This window comes from Nelumbo nucifera, chromosome 1 (assembly GCF_055504915.1).
Source record: "Nelumbo nucifera cultivar China Antique chromosome 1, China Antique-T2T, whole genome shotgun sequence".
Classification (NCBI taxonomy): Eukaryota; Viridiplantae; Streptophyta; class Magnoliopsida; order Proteales; family Nelumbonaceae; genus Nelumbo; species Nelumbo nucifera.
Window position 1 is genome coordinate 144111532 of NC_142649.1, and position 13950 is coordinate 144125481.

Here is a 13950-nt window from a genome sequence, read left to right on the forward strand (position 1 = left end):
ATTTTTCCCTTAAAAATAATTTTTTTAAAAAAATCAGTATGTGCAATGCACGGGTCACCGCTAGTTACAATAATTTCAAGCTCACTATTTATACTAATTACCCTAATTACTATTTATAGTAATTCTTAGCTTCTTTATAGGGGTGTAAACATATCAAATTCAAATTGAATCAAGCAATATTTGAATTTGAATCCGATTAGAAAATTCGATATCCGAGGATATCGAAAATCGATGTCAGAATTCAAATGTGATTAAATATTAGAACATTCGATTAACTAAAGGCTCACCAACAATAATAAAATTTGTATGTATCTTATATCTATACTAGAAAGAGGAAAGAGGAAAGGTGAGGGAACCTCTCTCCACAATTTGCACATTCTACTTCTCTCTCTCTCTCTTTCTTTCACATACATGGTTAATTATTTTTAAATTAAATTATAAAAAAATAGAATACAAAGACCCTTTGTACTACGGGGTCAGTGACAAAGACCTCCTAAGCTTTCATTTGCAACAAAGACCCCCTGAACTTTCACTTTGCAGCAAATACTCTCATTTGTTAGATTTTTGTTAGTTAACTTTGAAAAAGATTCTCATTAGCTATTTAAAAAATTTTTAAATCTCCAAACTACCGTTTTGTTATTTATTTGAACAATATATGATTCAATTAGTTTTCTAAATATAATATTGAAGCCCTCTTAGTTGCTCTAAGCCTTATAGATCCTTGTAGATTTTTGGTTGGATTCAATATTTAAAATAAAATGATAGAGGTTTCTTTTGATACATATAAATTTTGGTTTTATTGGTTTATTGGAGAAAAGAGTGGATAATTTTTACATTTTAAGACAAAGATAGACATTTTAGTTGGTTTTATTTGGAGAAAATGGAGGTATTTTGGGGTTAATTAGGGTTTAGGAGAAAAGGGCAACAAATGTAAAACAAAGAAAGTTCAGGTGGGTAATTAGGTAATTTAATGCATTATGTCATCTAACTTAATAGCTAGGGGGTATTTGTTGCAAATGAAAGTTCAAGGGTCATTGTCATTGACCCCATAGTATAGGGTTCTTTTTTTGTAATTTTCCTATATAAGAAATACCCCCATGCCTTAATTTTCTCTAATGAAAATCCATTATTACTCTCTAGTGAAATCATTCTTAAAGCTCCACCCCATTAATTGTTGCTGTTTGTAACATCTCCCCTCCCCCATTAAATCCCTTTTCTCCTCTTAAATGACCCTTTTGACTCTTTTAACACAGAAATAGTATAAATTAGATGAATTTGGGTCAAGCTAAGAGCCAACCCATCTTAAATATGGAGCCTAGCCAATATATCCTTAATACAACTTTAAGGATCCTCTCATTACAGAAATCGCATAGACATCCTCCTCTCATTTTTTTTTTCAAACATGTGATTATCTATTTTTAAATTAAGTATTCAAAAGTATAAATCACAAGGCTCACAACAAACCATTTATATGTCTTAATTTTCTCTGATAAAACCCATCATTTACTCTCTTCAATAACATAATTCTTAAAACTATCTTTCCTCACACCTTAATAGTCAATGTTTGTAACATTTTCCATCTCTCATTAAAACTCTTCTTTCCTCTTTCTATTATAGGTTAGATGGATTTGGTCTAAGTTAAGAACCAACCCAAGACTAACATTACACATGACCCTAACCTTGGCCCAAATTGGTGTCAAACTCCAAATTTGCAAACCAATTAGTTGATTGATAGATTTTATCATTTTCGACATCTTCATAGTCTTCTTGCTCCCATACCTCCTTATTGTGAATAATAAGAAACAAGGAAAAGGAGAAGATATTAAGAGATTGTTGCTTTAATAATATCACATGCCAATTCTCTCTCTCTCTCTCTCTCTCACGAGACTCTTTATATAAAGTTATAATTGCCTAGAATCACAAGAAAGACCCCAGTGGGGCATTATTTTCTCCCTAAAATAGTTTTCTTTCTAAAACAATCCTTCTCCATACAAACAGTGTTATATGTTTGTATTGTTCATACGATTGAGGCCCATTAAAATTGATGATCAAGGAAACAGAATTTGTAGATGTGATATTACACTCTCGTGCATGTTCTCTCACCATAGAATGGAGGGAACTAGCTTCCCATGAACTGGATATAAATAGAAAAGTGCACACTACATGTAAAACTCTTCATCTTCATTGATATTTAGAAGAAAGAATTTAAGTGTTGTTCATATCAAACTGCGCAAATGTAAATGTTCTTCTTGAGGACTTTTAATGTGTTAACCATTAGAATTGAGCTGATCCACTACATGATATACAAACTGATTACAACTCAAGAATTGGAGAATAGAAAGCAACTGAAACAATCATGCTTGAAAATATGACAAGACTCTATATCTGTTTAGGTCTATTGTTTTCAATTTCATAATGCAGCCAAAGAGCAATTTCTTCAGCCTTGCTTCACTGAAGCTACACTCCATGGGATCCATATTAATTAACTTTCTTCTCCCATATCTCCAAAATCAGAGTATTTAACATCATCCTCAACATCTCCAGTGCTATCGCTATACGGAGAAGCAGAGCTCATTGTGCCTTCGACACCTTCATCTGTTTTGGGAGCAGCTAGATATGACAGAGCTGTTACAACATCACTGATTAAGGGTCTAGTGCTTGCTTCCTCTTGAAGACACATGGCTGCAATTGCAAGAGCTTGGTAAAGACCGTTAATGGGGTAGTTCCCTTCAAGCAATGGATCAGCCATCAATGTGAACTTCTTTCTATCCTTAAACAGTGGTTTTGCCTGCAAATGTATATCAAGAATAACTTGGAAAATCAAATCCATAAAACTGTACCATAAATGGAAGACTACAATCTCAGTATTCAAAAGAAAGAGAATTCATCACTGCAGGTAGTTGTAAAGAACAACTAAGCACTATGGCTAATGCTAATACATTTACATCAAGGAAATAAAACTGTATAACTATACATCTATACTTTAAGGAGATACAATTCTTTGATGACTTCCATATATATATCTATATATATATATATATATTCCTTAACTAATTTGGCTGATACCAATGTTTATGATCACTTATAGAGTTTTCTCTATATACAATAGCAAAGGTAGAGATTAAGTTCACTACAACATACCCAAGTAACAAGGTTTTGCTCACTCGTGGGTCTTGCATTGTCAATTGCTCTCCTTCCTGTGATAATTTCCAAAAACACAACTCCGAAACTGTATACATCAGACTTTGTTGTCAATTGACCTGTCTTTGCATATTCAGGTGCACAGTAGCCATAGGTCCCCATAACTCTTGTTGACACATAACTCTTGTCACCAGTAGGACCTAGTTTGGCCAACCCGAAATCAGAAAGTTTGGGATTGAAGTTTTCATCTAATAATATATTAGATGATTTCAAATCACGATAAATCACTGGGGGCTTGGCAATGTCATGCAAGTATTCAAGCCCTCTGGCTGCACCTTCAGCTATTTTCATCCTCGTATGCCAATCCAAAGGTTTCTTATTTGGTGGTAAATCTGCAAAATCAAGGTAGTTCATTAAAACCCAATTGGTAACATGAACTTTATCAAATAGCACATTATGTAGGAGCAAATTAAAGGTGCTTATTTGGTTTCTCAGAGATATAAGTGTTTAACCAAACACATGAACCCAATTGATGGTGTGGCTTTCATGCAGGAAAGACCATGCACCTTAGATTTCACCATGGAAGAATGTCACAATAAGGAGATAACATAATACAGAAGGACATACCTAGAAGGTGATCCTCCAAAGACCCCAATGGCATGTACTCATAAACTAAAATCCTTTGATCACCATCAGCACAATACCCAGTCAAGTTTACAAGGTTTGGATGGTGAAGAAGACTCAACATCAGAACTTCAACAACGAACTCTTTATTCCCTTGCAATCCATTTCTGTCAAGTTGCTTCACAGCCACCACCTGAATAGCATGGGTTATAAATGAAGCTAATTAGATAATTTGGAGAGAGAGAGAGAGAGAGAGAGAGAGAGAGAGAGAGAGAGAGAGAGAGAGCAAACTTGGTTTAATTTCTCAATCCATCCTTTATACACCCTTCCAAAGCCACCTTCACCCAGTAGGCATTCAGACTTGAAGTTCCTAGTTGCAGCTGCTAACTCACGGAAAGTGAAGATTCGAGAAGCAATATTTCCATTTCCAAATTTCTGCATCTCTTGAGCTACGTTCCTCTTCTTACTGCTATCTGCACCGGAAAAAAAAATGTATGCAAGAGTTCATGCAAAGAACCAATTATAGCCAAACCATTTCTGTCTTAGACATGGGTTTACAGAGTTCCTTGCCTCCAATGAAGTGATATGGAATGTTACCATTTCATTCTAATTTCCTTAGCAACCAAAGGACAACAATTTATCACCTAAAATGGAGTCATTATCAGAAGTTCCCAATTTCTAGCTAATTTATGGAAACATCTATTCTTCTATTGTTATGAAATGAAATGATATAATTCTATGTGGTTTCAAGAATAAAATGCTTCAGAACATTATGCAAGACGAATACCCATCCCTCATCAAATATAGGCTCAGTTTGGAAGGAGTACAAATACAAATATGTACCTTCCAAACTGAGCCTAAAGAAAAAAAAAGTAAAAATAAAGATTCAAAATCAAGGTTTATAAAATTAAAATAGATCAAGTACATTTCAAATTAATTTACAACTATCTGAAAATGAAGATAAACAAAGAAATTCTCGATTGACATACCGGATTTAAGGGAGATACTGGCGGTCACTGAAGCCAACCCATCTACTTCTTTATATTCATTCTTGCTCATCTTCAATGACTTCCTGTTGACCTCTGAATCCGTTCTACGACAACAAAAGCAACTCATTTTTCCCTTTGCCTTTCTGTGTTCCAGTGCAGCCACACCCTGATTAGTTCTAAGCACTAAATCAGAATTCTCTAATGATCACCACTAGAAGAAATCAATTGCAATTAGAAACTTAGAGTTGAAGCAACTAGAAACGGGAAAACCTTAGTGCTGGAAAGAACAAGTTCTCTTTGTTTCCCAGAAGTCAAGACCACACAGCGTTCGTATTGCTCGATCTCCCAAATTGATTGAATTACGAGTGGTTTTGGCACAACAATCCTGCTGAATTTATTAAGTCACCAAATCTCCGAAAAGAACGCGGAAATCGTTACTCCTACCCTGCTAACAGATTTTTTGCATTGTCCCTCCGCTGTCTTTCAAAAATTAGTTAGCATGGGAAGGAAGGTATAACGGTCATTGAGGTTGGTTTAACGCGGCAAAATGGTTTTGGCGCGGATTACTTGGATATACTTGGATTCCAATCCGAAGGTCAACATCTCGTGCTTTCGTATGTAGTGTGCTTCTCAGAATAATTTTCTGAGATACCTTCCTTCGGATTAGAATCAATTCCGATCCGGTTTTGGCGCGGCGGCAAAATGGTTTTGGCGCGGATTACTTGGATATACTTGGATTCCACTCCTCAGAATTCTGAATTCCACTCTCAGTTTGTGCGCATCTGCAACACCATTTCCATCCCGTCTCCTCCTCTCTCGACCACTTTCTCTCCCTTTCCTTCTCCTCTAACTTTGCTGTTTCGTCGAATCCATTCTTGTTTGTGCTTCGACCGACTTCATCTCATTGGACTCGAGATTCCTTTTCCCATCTGATTGCATTCCCAGGACCTTTGTTTCTGTCTTCTCCGCCATGGAAGCTTTCTCAGTCTGCTACGCCTCCGTATCTACCTGGCGAAGTTATTGTGGGAAAGGATAAAATTTTAAATCTACTTCGGAGAAGGAGTTTTCTTATCAATTTAGGGCTTTGTTCAGTTGCAGACCTTACAAATTTGATAAATGAGATTGATCAGAAAGAGTTGCGGAGTGGGGATGAGATCGGTGGCAGCTTTGCGGAGGGCTTTTTTTTCTTTTAATTTGCCGAATATGATTTGCATTAATAGAATGGTTTCTGTTTTCTGGTCCTTTGCTGTGATGGTATGATAATCTATATCTCGACTTGTTTATGGTATTGCCATGTGTTATAGGGCTATGTCTTTTGACTTTAGGCACTTAGAACTTGAATGCTCATACAGTTTTCTGAGTATAAAGTATTTGATGGAAAGGTGTTTCTCAACCTATGGACAATTGGGCATTGGTAATGAACATCTTGATTGTTCTAGTTTTTTCTGCCCACCGGGGAGGAGGGGGGTTGGGTAAATTCTCTTTTCTCCGTATTTAAACAACTAAGTATGTGGTATATAGTAATTACATTGGGGGGGGGGATATCCATAATTTGTTTCTTCTCTTTCAGTGAACAGAAGTTAGCTCTGTTTACTTTTCAGACATAAAGGTGGTTGGGGGAGTTGTTTTTCCAATTCTCGTTCATAATGATGATGCTCACCTTGGAGTTTCAGCCCTTACCTTATATACTTGAATAGGAATGTTCAGCTGGGGAAGCGGTTTTCCATCAGTATTGAGTAGGAGTAGTTTTGGCAGAAGTATTTAGTGGTAGTAGCTGGTAGCTTGTTAGGAAGGTGGTGAAGCAGAAGTCTGAATCCAGATGGCACGTTAGGTGGTTCTGCAGTTGGTGCCGATTTTCTTGAATGTTGATTGCAGTAGAGTTATTCTTAGCAAACATGTGATGCAGGACGATCATAACCGAGTGGTGTCTTTCTTCATTTGTTGGGTTGGCCATCTCTGGAGCAACTGACTGGGTACAAAATCTACATCTATTCTTTAGGCAGATATTGGGTGGGCTAAAATGATCCTCTTGCTGAAAAGGTCTATATTCAAAATATCTTTCATGTTCAACCTGGTGCCTTTGATTGATTGGCTTCAGTTCAGAGCTCATTCAGTCTGATGATACAGGTACTGATTTGCTTTGTTGCATTAGCAATGGTAAAAAAGGACATCCTCCAACGCAAGTAATTTCAAAATCTGGTTTCTATTGAGAGATAATCAAGTGTTTGACAAGTGCATCTATAAATAAACTCCATCTTCAGATTGTATATGTTCCCAAATTAATCAGCAATTATATCTATGATTTTCTCATGCATAATTAAAGTTGCACAAGCCAATCTTAGCTTTGAATGATGCTTAATGACTTTGTCTTTGATAATCTAGAAAGATTGAACCGGGTTATTTTGGTACACACTGTTTAACATAGAACTGGTTGTTGAACTGTTAATGTAATTTGGGTAGTCTAAAAGCAGTTTTAAGTTTTCACTTCATTTAGGGATTATTAGATTTAGTTTAGTGGGTGAAGTACCTTGTCAACTATTTTGCTTACTGGTCAGTGGATTAGTATGGACCATTCCCTCTATTCAATCTTTGGTAATCTATTTTTTCCTTGTAGAAATTTGCATGCCATGTCCAATTACTGTATCGCAATTCTATCCATTTGGAGGGAAGTGGTTGATCCATATTGGTATTATTGCATTTTTTTTTTCATCTTAACGTGTTGATGAGAACCACTGGTTTAGTTTTTTATGTGAAGCTGGGATGTTGGTCTAATCAGTGGAAAAGTTAGAAGGAAAGCTTGCTAAATTAGAACATCAAAAGCTAGTTTGCTTGAATTTTGATCTTGCTGCCTTAATTTATTTATTTATTACTTTCTTTAGTGGAAAAGTTGGTCTGATTTCATCAACTTCAATGGAGTGCATCCAGAGAAGATAGAACCCCTCTTATAAGCAAGGAAATCCTCAACATCCCCTCCTTCTGCTAGCAGCAGATCATTTAGCACATAATGTCAATCATAAAGGACGTCAGTAGGAAATTGTAGCCCTTTCGTAGCTTGCAGCACAATACATCTCTTTTGTAAATTATGATTTGAATTACCGATTTCTTTTAATTTGTCAATTTAATTTGAGAAATAGATTAAAGGAGGCCATAATATGAGATTGAGGAACTTATTAAGAGGAAGCAATCTATAAATTTATTGCAGGTTGAAAGGGGTGGGAAGGACTAGGGGCAGAAGAAAAAGGACATGAGGTCAAAGTAGTAGGAAATGATTTAAGTGCTCATCATTTATGGCACTAAGGGGTACAAAATGGCAAAGCAGGATATATGTAGCCAACCCTTGTTGGGACTTGGGACAAGGCTTGGACGATGATGAAGAGGATATGTCGACTAAGAATTAATGCTGACATTTTGTGGCAATTCATCATGATTCACCTGGACAAAATATTAATCAGGACTGAGTTTTTTTCCAAGATTCCCTTGTTCTGATATCCTAGTGTTTGGAAGACGGTTACCGGCTCAAATATGATGAAGATGCAGTATGCCTGACAACCCAACCTGTTTTATGTATGTGTCTAACAAACTACCCCATTCAGGTATTTGTGGAGTTGCTCTCCCTATCTTTCTCATTATGCATAAATCTCTCTTCCCTAATTAATGCAACCTTGTGAAGGGAAGATTACCCGCACTTTTTGTCATGTTTTCTAAGAGTGGCTATGCAGCCTATGCCTAAACATATTAATTAGGTTTAAGTGAATTGGGTATATACATATAAATCTCCATTTTTTACATTTTTTTTATTTTCTTTTGTTTTAAAAATATAAAGAAGTAATCATTGTCTATTTTGAGAGAGTGAGATTTGGGTTTTTCAAAGCCTCTTATTTTAATGCATGTTATTATTACATTTAAAAGAGGGGGAGAGAGAGACCTTTGGGTTTTCCAAGGCTTCTTATTTTAATGTATGTTATTATTACATTTAAGAGAGAGAGAGAGAATAGTAATAATTAATATAAATCAAATAATATAAATATGTTGAGGTTAAACAATAAAAAAATTATTAATTTAAAAATCCACTAAACTTTCACTTAAAATAAATATTAATAAAACTTAGTAAATATTAGGAATGTGTTTAAATTCCACTTAAAAATCAAACTTAATAAGCTCTAATACAAATAAGAAATTTAAATATAAAAATATTAATTGACAGTTTTAATAATATTATTAGATAACTTTGTATTAATGCATTTTTAATTAATTAATAATTTTTATGAGTTGAGATCGTTATTGTGCATAATGAACTCATTAAAATTGATAATATATAGAACCCGTTTTATTAACAGTATTTTATTGCAAAAGTTACTCATATGCAAAAATTACTGAATAATAATGAAAAATACCAACAATTAATTAAAAATCTGAAAAATTCAGAAAAACTTTAACATAATTAAGATTAATTTTTATTAAGTAAATAACTTTTAATAATTGCTAGATAGAACTTGCAAAATTTTAATATTTTTATTAACTTTAGCAGTTTTATTAATTATAGTTATTAGGCTTCACATTACATATAGATTGCATGTTATAGGTCTCTAGACGAACCGGAATCATTTTAGTATTGTATTCGTAATAAATAAAATAGTTTAATAAATACAGCTAATTATTTAAAAAATACTATAATAATTATTTATACTATAATAAAATATTATTTTGAATAAATAATGTATTTATTAAAATACTACTAATTATTAAAATATTGTAGGTGTTAAAATATTGAAATTATTAAAAATATTGTAGTTATTAAAATACTATATTTATTGAATATATGTCTAATTAATTAAATACTATTAATTAATAAATACTACAATTAATTAAGTACTGTTAATTAATAAACATTGTAATTAACTAAATACTATTTATTATTAAATACCATATTTGTTAAAATACCGTTAATTATTAAAAGTACTGTAATTATTAATTTACTGTTAATTAATAAAAAAATTATTTATTAATGTAATTATTAATACTATTTTAATAAAGATTTAATTTATTAAAATATTATTAATTATTAAAATACTATTACCTGTAATTTTTGGAAATTATCATATTTTCAGAAATATTGGTAATTTCTTGGCTAAAACTTATTTAATGCAATTTTTTATAATTAAATATTACTTTTTGGTAATTAAATGTAATTTTCTGCTATTTATAGCTTAAATTATAATTACTATTAATTACAGCTTAAAATTAATTGTTAATTATATTATTTTTAATAATTAAAATACATTTTTTCATTCTTATTCAGTATTTTTGAAATAAAATACAATTAATTTAATTTTTTAAATTATTTTTAGTATTTTAATTAAGTTTTAGGTTTTTTCAGAATTTTTGGATTTTTAATTAATCTTTGGTATTTTCTTCGTTATTATTCAGTAACTTTGCATAGGATTATTTTTCGATAATTTTCATTATTTTCAGCATTTCTTTTTGTATATTAGTCACTACAAAATTAATATGCATTTGCTTTCAGTAAAAATAAATAAATAAATAAATAGATAAATGCCATAGTTAATAAAAAATACAGTTAATTTTCAGTATTCTCAGTAATTTCTCGCTTGGTTAGTTTTTTATAATAACTTTTGGTATTTTTAATAATAAAATCCTATTAATTGTACTTAATATAATTAAATTTGTTTCATAATATATATGTTGTAATATATAATATATATTATATGTTATAATATATAATAGAGTATATATTATGAAAAATTGGTTTTAACCAAAATAACCAAAAACTGAACCAAAAATTTCAGTTTCGGTTTTTATTTTTTCACATCAGTTTTAAAAATTTTGGTTTATTCGGTTTGATTTTTAACCGAACAAACTGATTGCTCACCCCTAGGTTTTATCTAGCAACTATTAAAAATTAGTATTGATAGGATAATTGAAATTAATAATAAAAAGTAACAAACCGTTTATAACTTAACCTAACTCGATTAGATCTATAAATTTTCAAGCTCAATCAACTATTTTCTTTTGAGTTAGGTCTAGCTAAGGACTAAGGTATCCACCAAGACCAAATATTATTAGGGATAATCAGATTCAAAATCTAATTGGGTATCAAATAGACCTAGCAAAAAGTTGACCCAACCCGCAAACCCGATCCAACCCAACCTGAAAAAATAGGGTTAGGGTCTCATATTTAGCTACCTGAATGTGAGAATGACTTGACCCGACCCAACATGGAAAAAACTGGGTTGGATTGGATTGGGTCATGGATTAATCCACTGACCCGATTGTCAAGTCTAATTGGGACTGTTTATGCACTGTTAGAAGTTTCCACTCTTTAATTTTTTCTATTTAATCTTTACTCTGTATTGTTTACTCTTTAAATTGTTAAATGTTCAAGTTTTTTTATTTTATATTTGGAAATTTAAGGTCAATTCCTTTAATTTTGGCATTTCACATAATTTTTCTTTTTTTTTTTTTAAATTCTAGTTATTTTTTGGGATGACCCAAATTGACCCATGGGTCAACCCTAACCCGAACATTTAGGGTTAGGGTCTAGCATTTGATAACCCAACTCGAAATTCAACCCGGCCTAAAATCAACCCAAAGTGTTTTGACACAACCCGAATCCGACGCACCTAACCCAATCGCCAGGTCTAGTATCAAACTTTTGGAATCCCATGATGGCTTTACCAGATAGGGCCCAAGCTAAACAACCCCTAATAAGCTCAACTTGGAAATTATATGCATATATGGTAAATATTCTTATAATATATATATATGTTAGGGAAAGGGTCTAGTGCCACTTTGGTCCCCAAATTTTAAAATGCGACAATCCAGTACCCAAACTTTTAAAACATGACAATCTAGTACTTGCTATTAATTAGTTGTTTAGTGAATTTGAAAAAGACACAAATGCCCTTTGAGTGTCATCTAATTTTGTTTATCAACCATCCAAACATTGACCAAAAATTAACAGTCTCAAATCCTTGCCTCTTCTATTCAAGAAAGTTGGGGTCACCTAAATGCCCACTCAAATGTGACCCCAACTTTCTTGAATGGAAAAAGGCAACAATTTGGGACTGTTAATTTTTTGTCATCGTTTAGATGGTTAATAAAGAAAATCAAATGACACTTGAAGGGCATTTGTCTTTTTCAAATGCCACTTAACGGTTGGTTAATAGCCACTCAACAACAGGTACTGGATTGTCATGTTTTAAAAGTTTGGTTACTGAATTATCGCGTTTTAAAGTTCGAGGATCAAAGTGGAACTACACCCAAAGTACAAGGTACTAATTGGGAATTTTCCCTAAATGCTATATATATCTTTATATTAAACTAGAATTAAATAAAAATTTTAATTTGTAAAAAAATCATAGTTTTATAATTAACATGGGAAATCTTGTAAGCATATACAAATGTTATTACACTTAAGGTGTGGGTTGGGCTAGGCCAAGCAATCTTAAAAACTACTAATACACTATCAAAATTTAGTCCAAAATTTTTAATTTTTTGGTTTATTGGGCTACACAATGTGGGGCCCATACCTCATAGTTTCTTTGGCTTCCACATTATTTAAAATAGTTAAAAAAAACTAGAACTAATGCATGCATAGGTGCATTTGGTTTTGTGACTTTGGTCCAGTCCAAATACGAACGTTACGATATATGCAACTTGAGTTGGTTGGGTCAAGATAAAGATCAATCCAACCCTAATCCAAAGTCTAAAACCTTGAATTTGGGCTTAGATTAATTTAGTTAGTGACTAAACAAGTTAACTATATATTAATTTAATTATGACTATAGCCAAATTTTATATATTTACTGATATTTATTTATTTTAAATATTTAAGTGATATTTACAAAAAAATGAAACATTTAATCATTAATAGAGTAAAACAATATAATAGAACACTAACAAATAATGTGGAAAAAATAATTATTTTATTAAATAATTAGCAATAATTATTATTTTTTGCTAAAAAATATTAATATCAATAATCCAAATTACTAAAACATTTTTGTAATAAATTATTAAAATAAATTTTTAATTATTTTAAACAACATTGCATTATTTCCTTAGTTATATGTATTGGTTATTTGACTTTCCTTGATAAATCCCGTGCCCCCACTATGCAATGTGCCAATTTGGCACTTACATGCTTTATGGTTTTATTCTAAAAGCCACTTATCTCTCTCTCTTTTTTTTTTATTTCTTCTCAAAGATACCTATCTTTTTTCTTTTTTTTTTGAATTCTCTAATTTTAAAATTTAACAAAATAACTTAAGTGACCAATCACCTTTAAGAGTTTTAACACTCTTCATTAAAACCCCATTAACTCTCTCTCTCTCTCTCTCTCTCCTTCTCTTTCCCAATTCCAGTAAATTGCATAAAATTCATTAACTTTATCTATATATCATTTCAACTTAACTATATATAAATAGTTAAACTTTAATTATCAGTAAAAATTAATTATATTGAAATTGAGATATTCAAGGATATATTATTACACTAAATAATCTACTTCCACTTAAAAATATAATTCATTTATATTCCATTTGAAAATAATAAAAATTAATTAACCATAATAAAAATAAATTATTAAGTTAAATAAAATAAAAATAATTATTAATTATTGTTAATGATAAAATATCTTTATTAATATAAAAAACAATTTAATTAATAAAAGGAATAAGATAAATTAAAAATGAATAACAATTTAAAATTAATATAAAAGTAATACAAAATTATATAACAATTATTAGTTTCATAATTAAATTTTATTAATTTAAAACCAACTTAAGTTCCATTAAAAATAAAAATTTATATAGTTAATTAAATTTCATAAGGAATTTAAATTCAATAAAAACTTAATATACTTAAATAAATTTGATTTTATTAGTTTCAAAAATTAATAAAAAATATTAGTTTTAAACATAGTTCAATTATTTTAAAATCAATTTAAAATTCATTTAAAAATAAGGAAAATTATAAAAATCTCCTTGGGTTTTCTAACAATCTTATGAAATTCCGCGGTGTTTTGACCTTAACAAAAACCTCCCTTATTGTTTTGGAAAAAGGTGCAAATGCCTTCCTTTAGTCAGTAATGCATTAATTTTACTTCACTTCAGCCTTATTCTTTGAAAGTTGTCTAGAAAAATAGATTAGTGGAGAGTAAAGTTGAAACTTTAAA

At 31.3% G+C, this 13950-nt stretch overlaps 1 protein-coding gene across 3 annotated transcripts; it reads right to left on the bottom strand.

The window, feature by feature from the left end:
- Positions 1-2220: 2220 nt before the first annotated feature.
- LOC104610959 (putative serine/threonine-protein kinase PBL23) lies at positions 2221-6145 on the bottom strand. Of its 3 annotated transcripts, none has more exons than XM_088894562.1 (6): positions 5025-6145; positions 4755-4897; positions 4057-4238; positions 3769-3958; positions 3142-3533; positions 2221-2788 (listed from the first exon to the last, which is right to left on the bottom strand). In XM_088894562.1, exons 2-6 carry the CDS (start codon positions 4879-4881, stop codon positions 2483-2485), a joined length of 1197 nt encoding a protein of 398 aa, XP_088750688.1. In that variant the 5' UTR covers positions 4882-4897; positions 5025-6145; the 3' UTR covers positions 2221-2482. The 3 variants fall into 3 exon arrangements, with proteins under 3 accessions (XP_088750688.1, XP_088750687.1, XP_019055568.1); XM_088894561.1 differs by having other exon boundaries at positions 4755-4920; positions 5025-6144; XM_019200023.2 differs by having other exon boundaries at positions 4755-6144.
- Between the last annotated feature and the right edge of the window lie 7805 nt (positions 6146-13950).

Coding starts and splice junctions, on each gene's coding strand:
- LOC104610959 (XM_088894562.1), bottom strand. CDS start 4,881: ATGAGTTGCTTTTGTTGTCGTAGAACGGATTCAGAGGTCAACAGGAAG. Junction 3,534..3,768: donor TTTGGAGGATCACCTTCTAG/GTATGTCCTTCT, acceptor TTGATTTTGCAG/ATTTACCACCAAATAAGAAA. Junction 2,789..3,141: donor AGCAAAACCTTGTTACTTGG/GTATGTTGTAGT, acceptor ATACATTTGCAG/GCAAAACCACTGTTTAAGGA.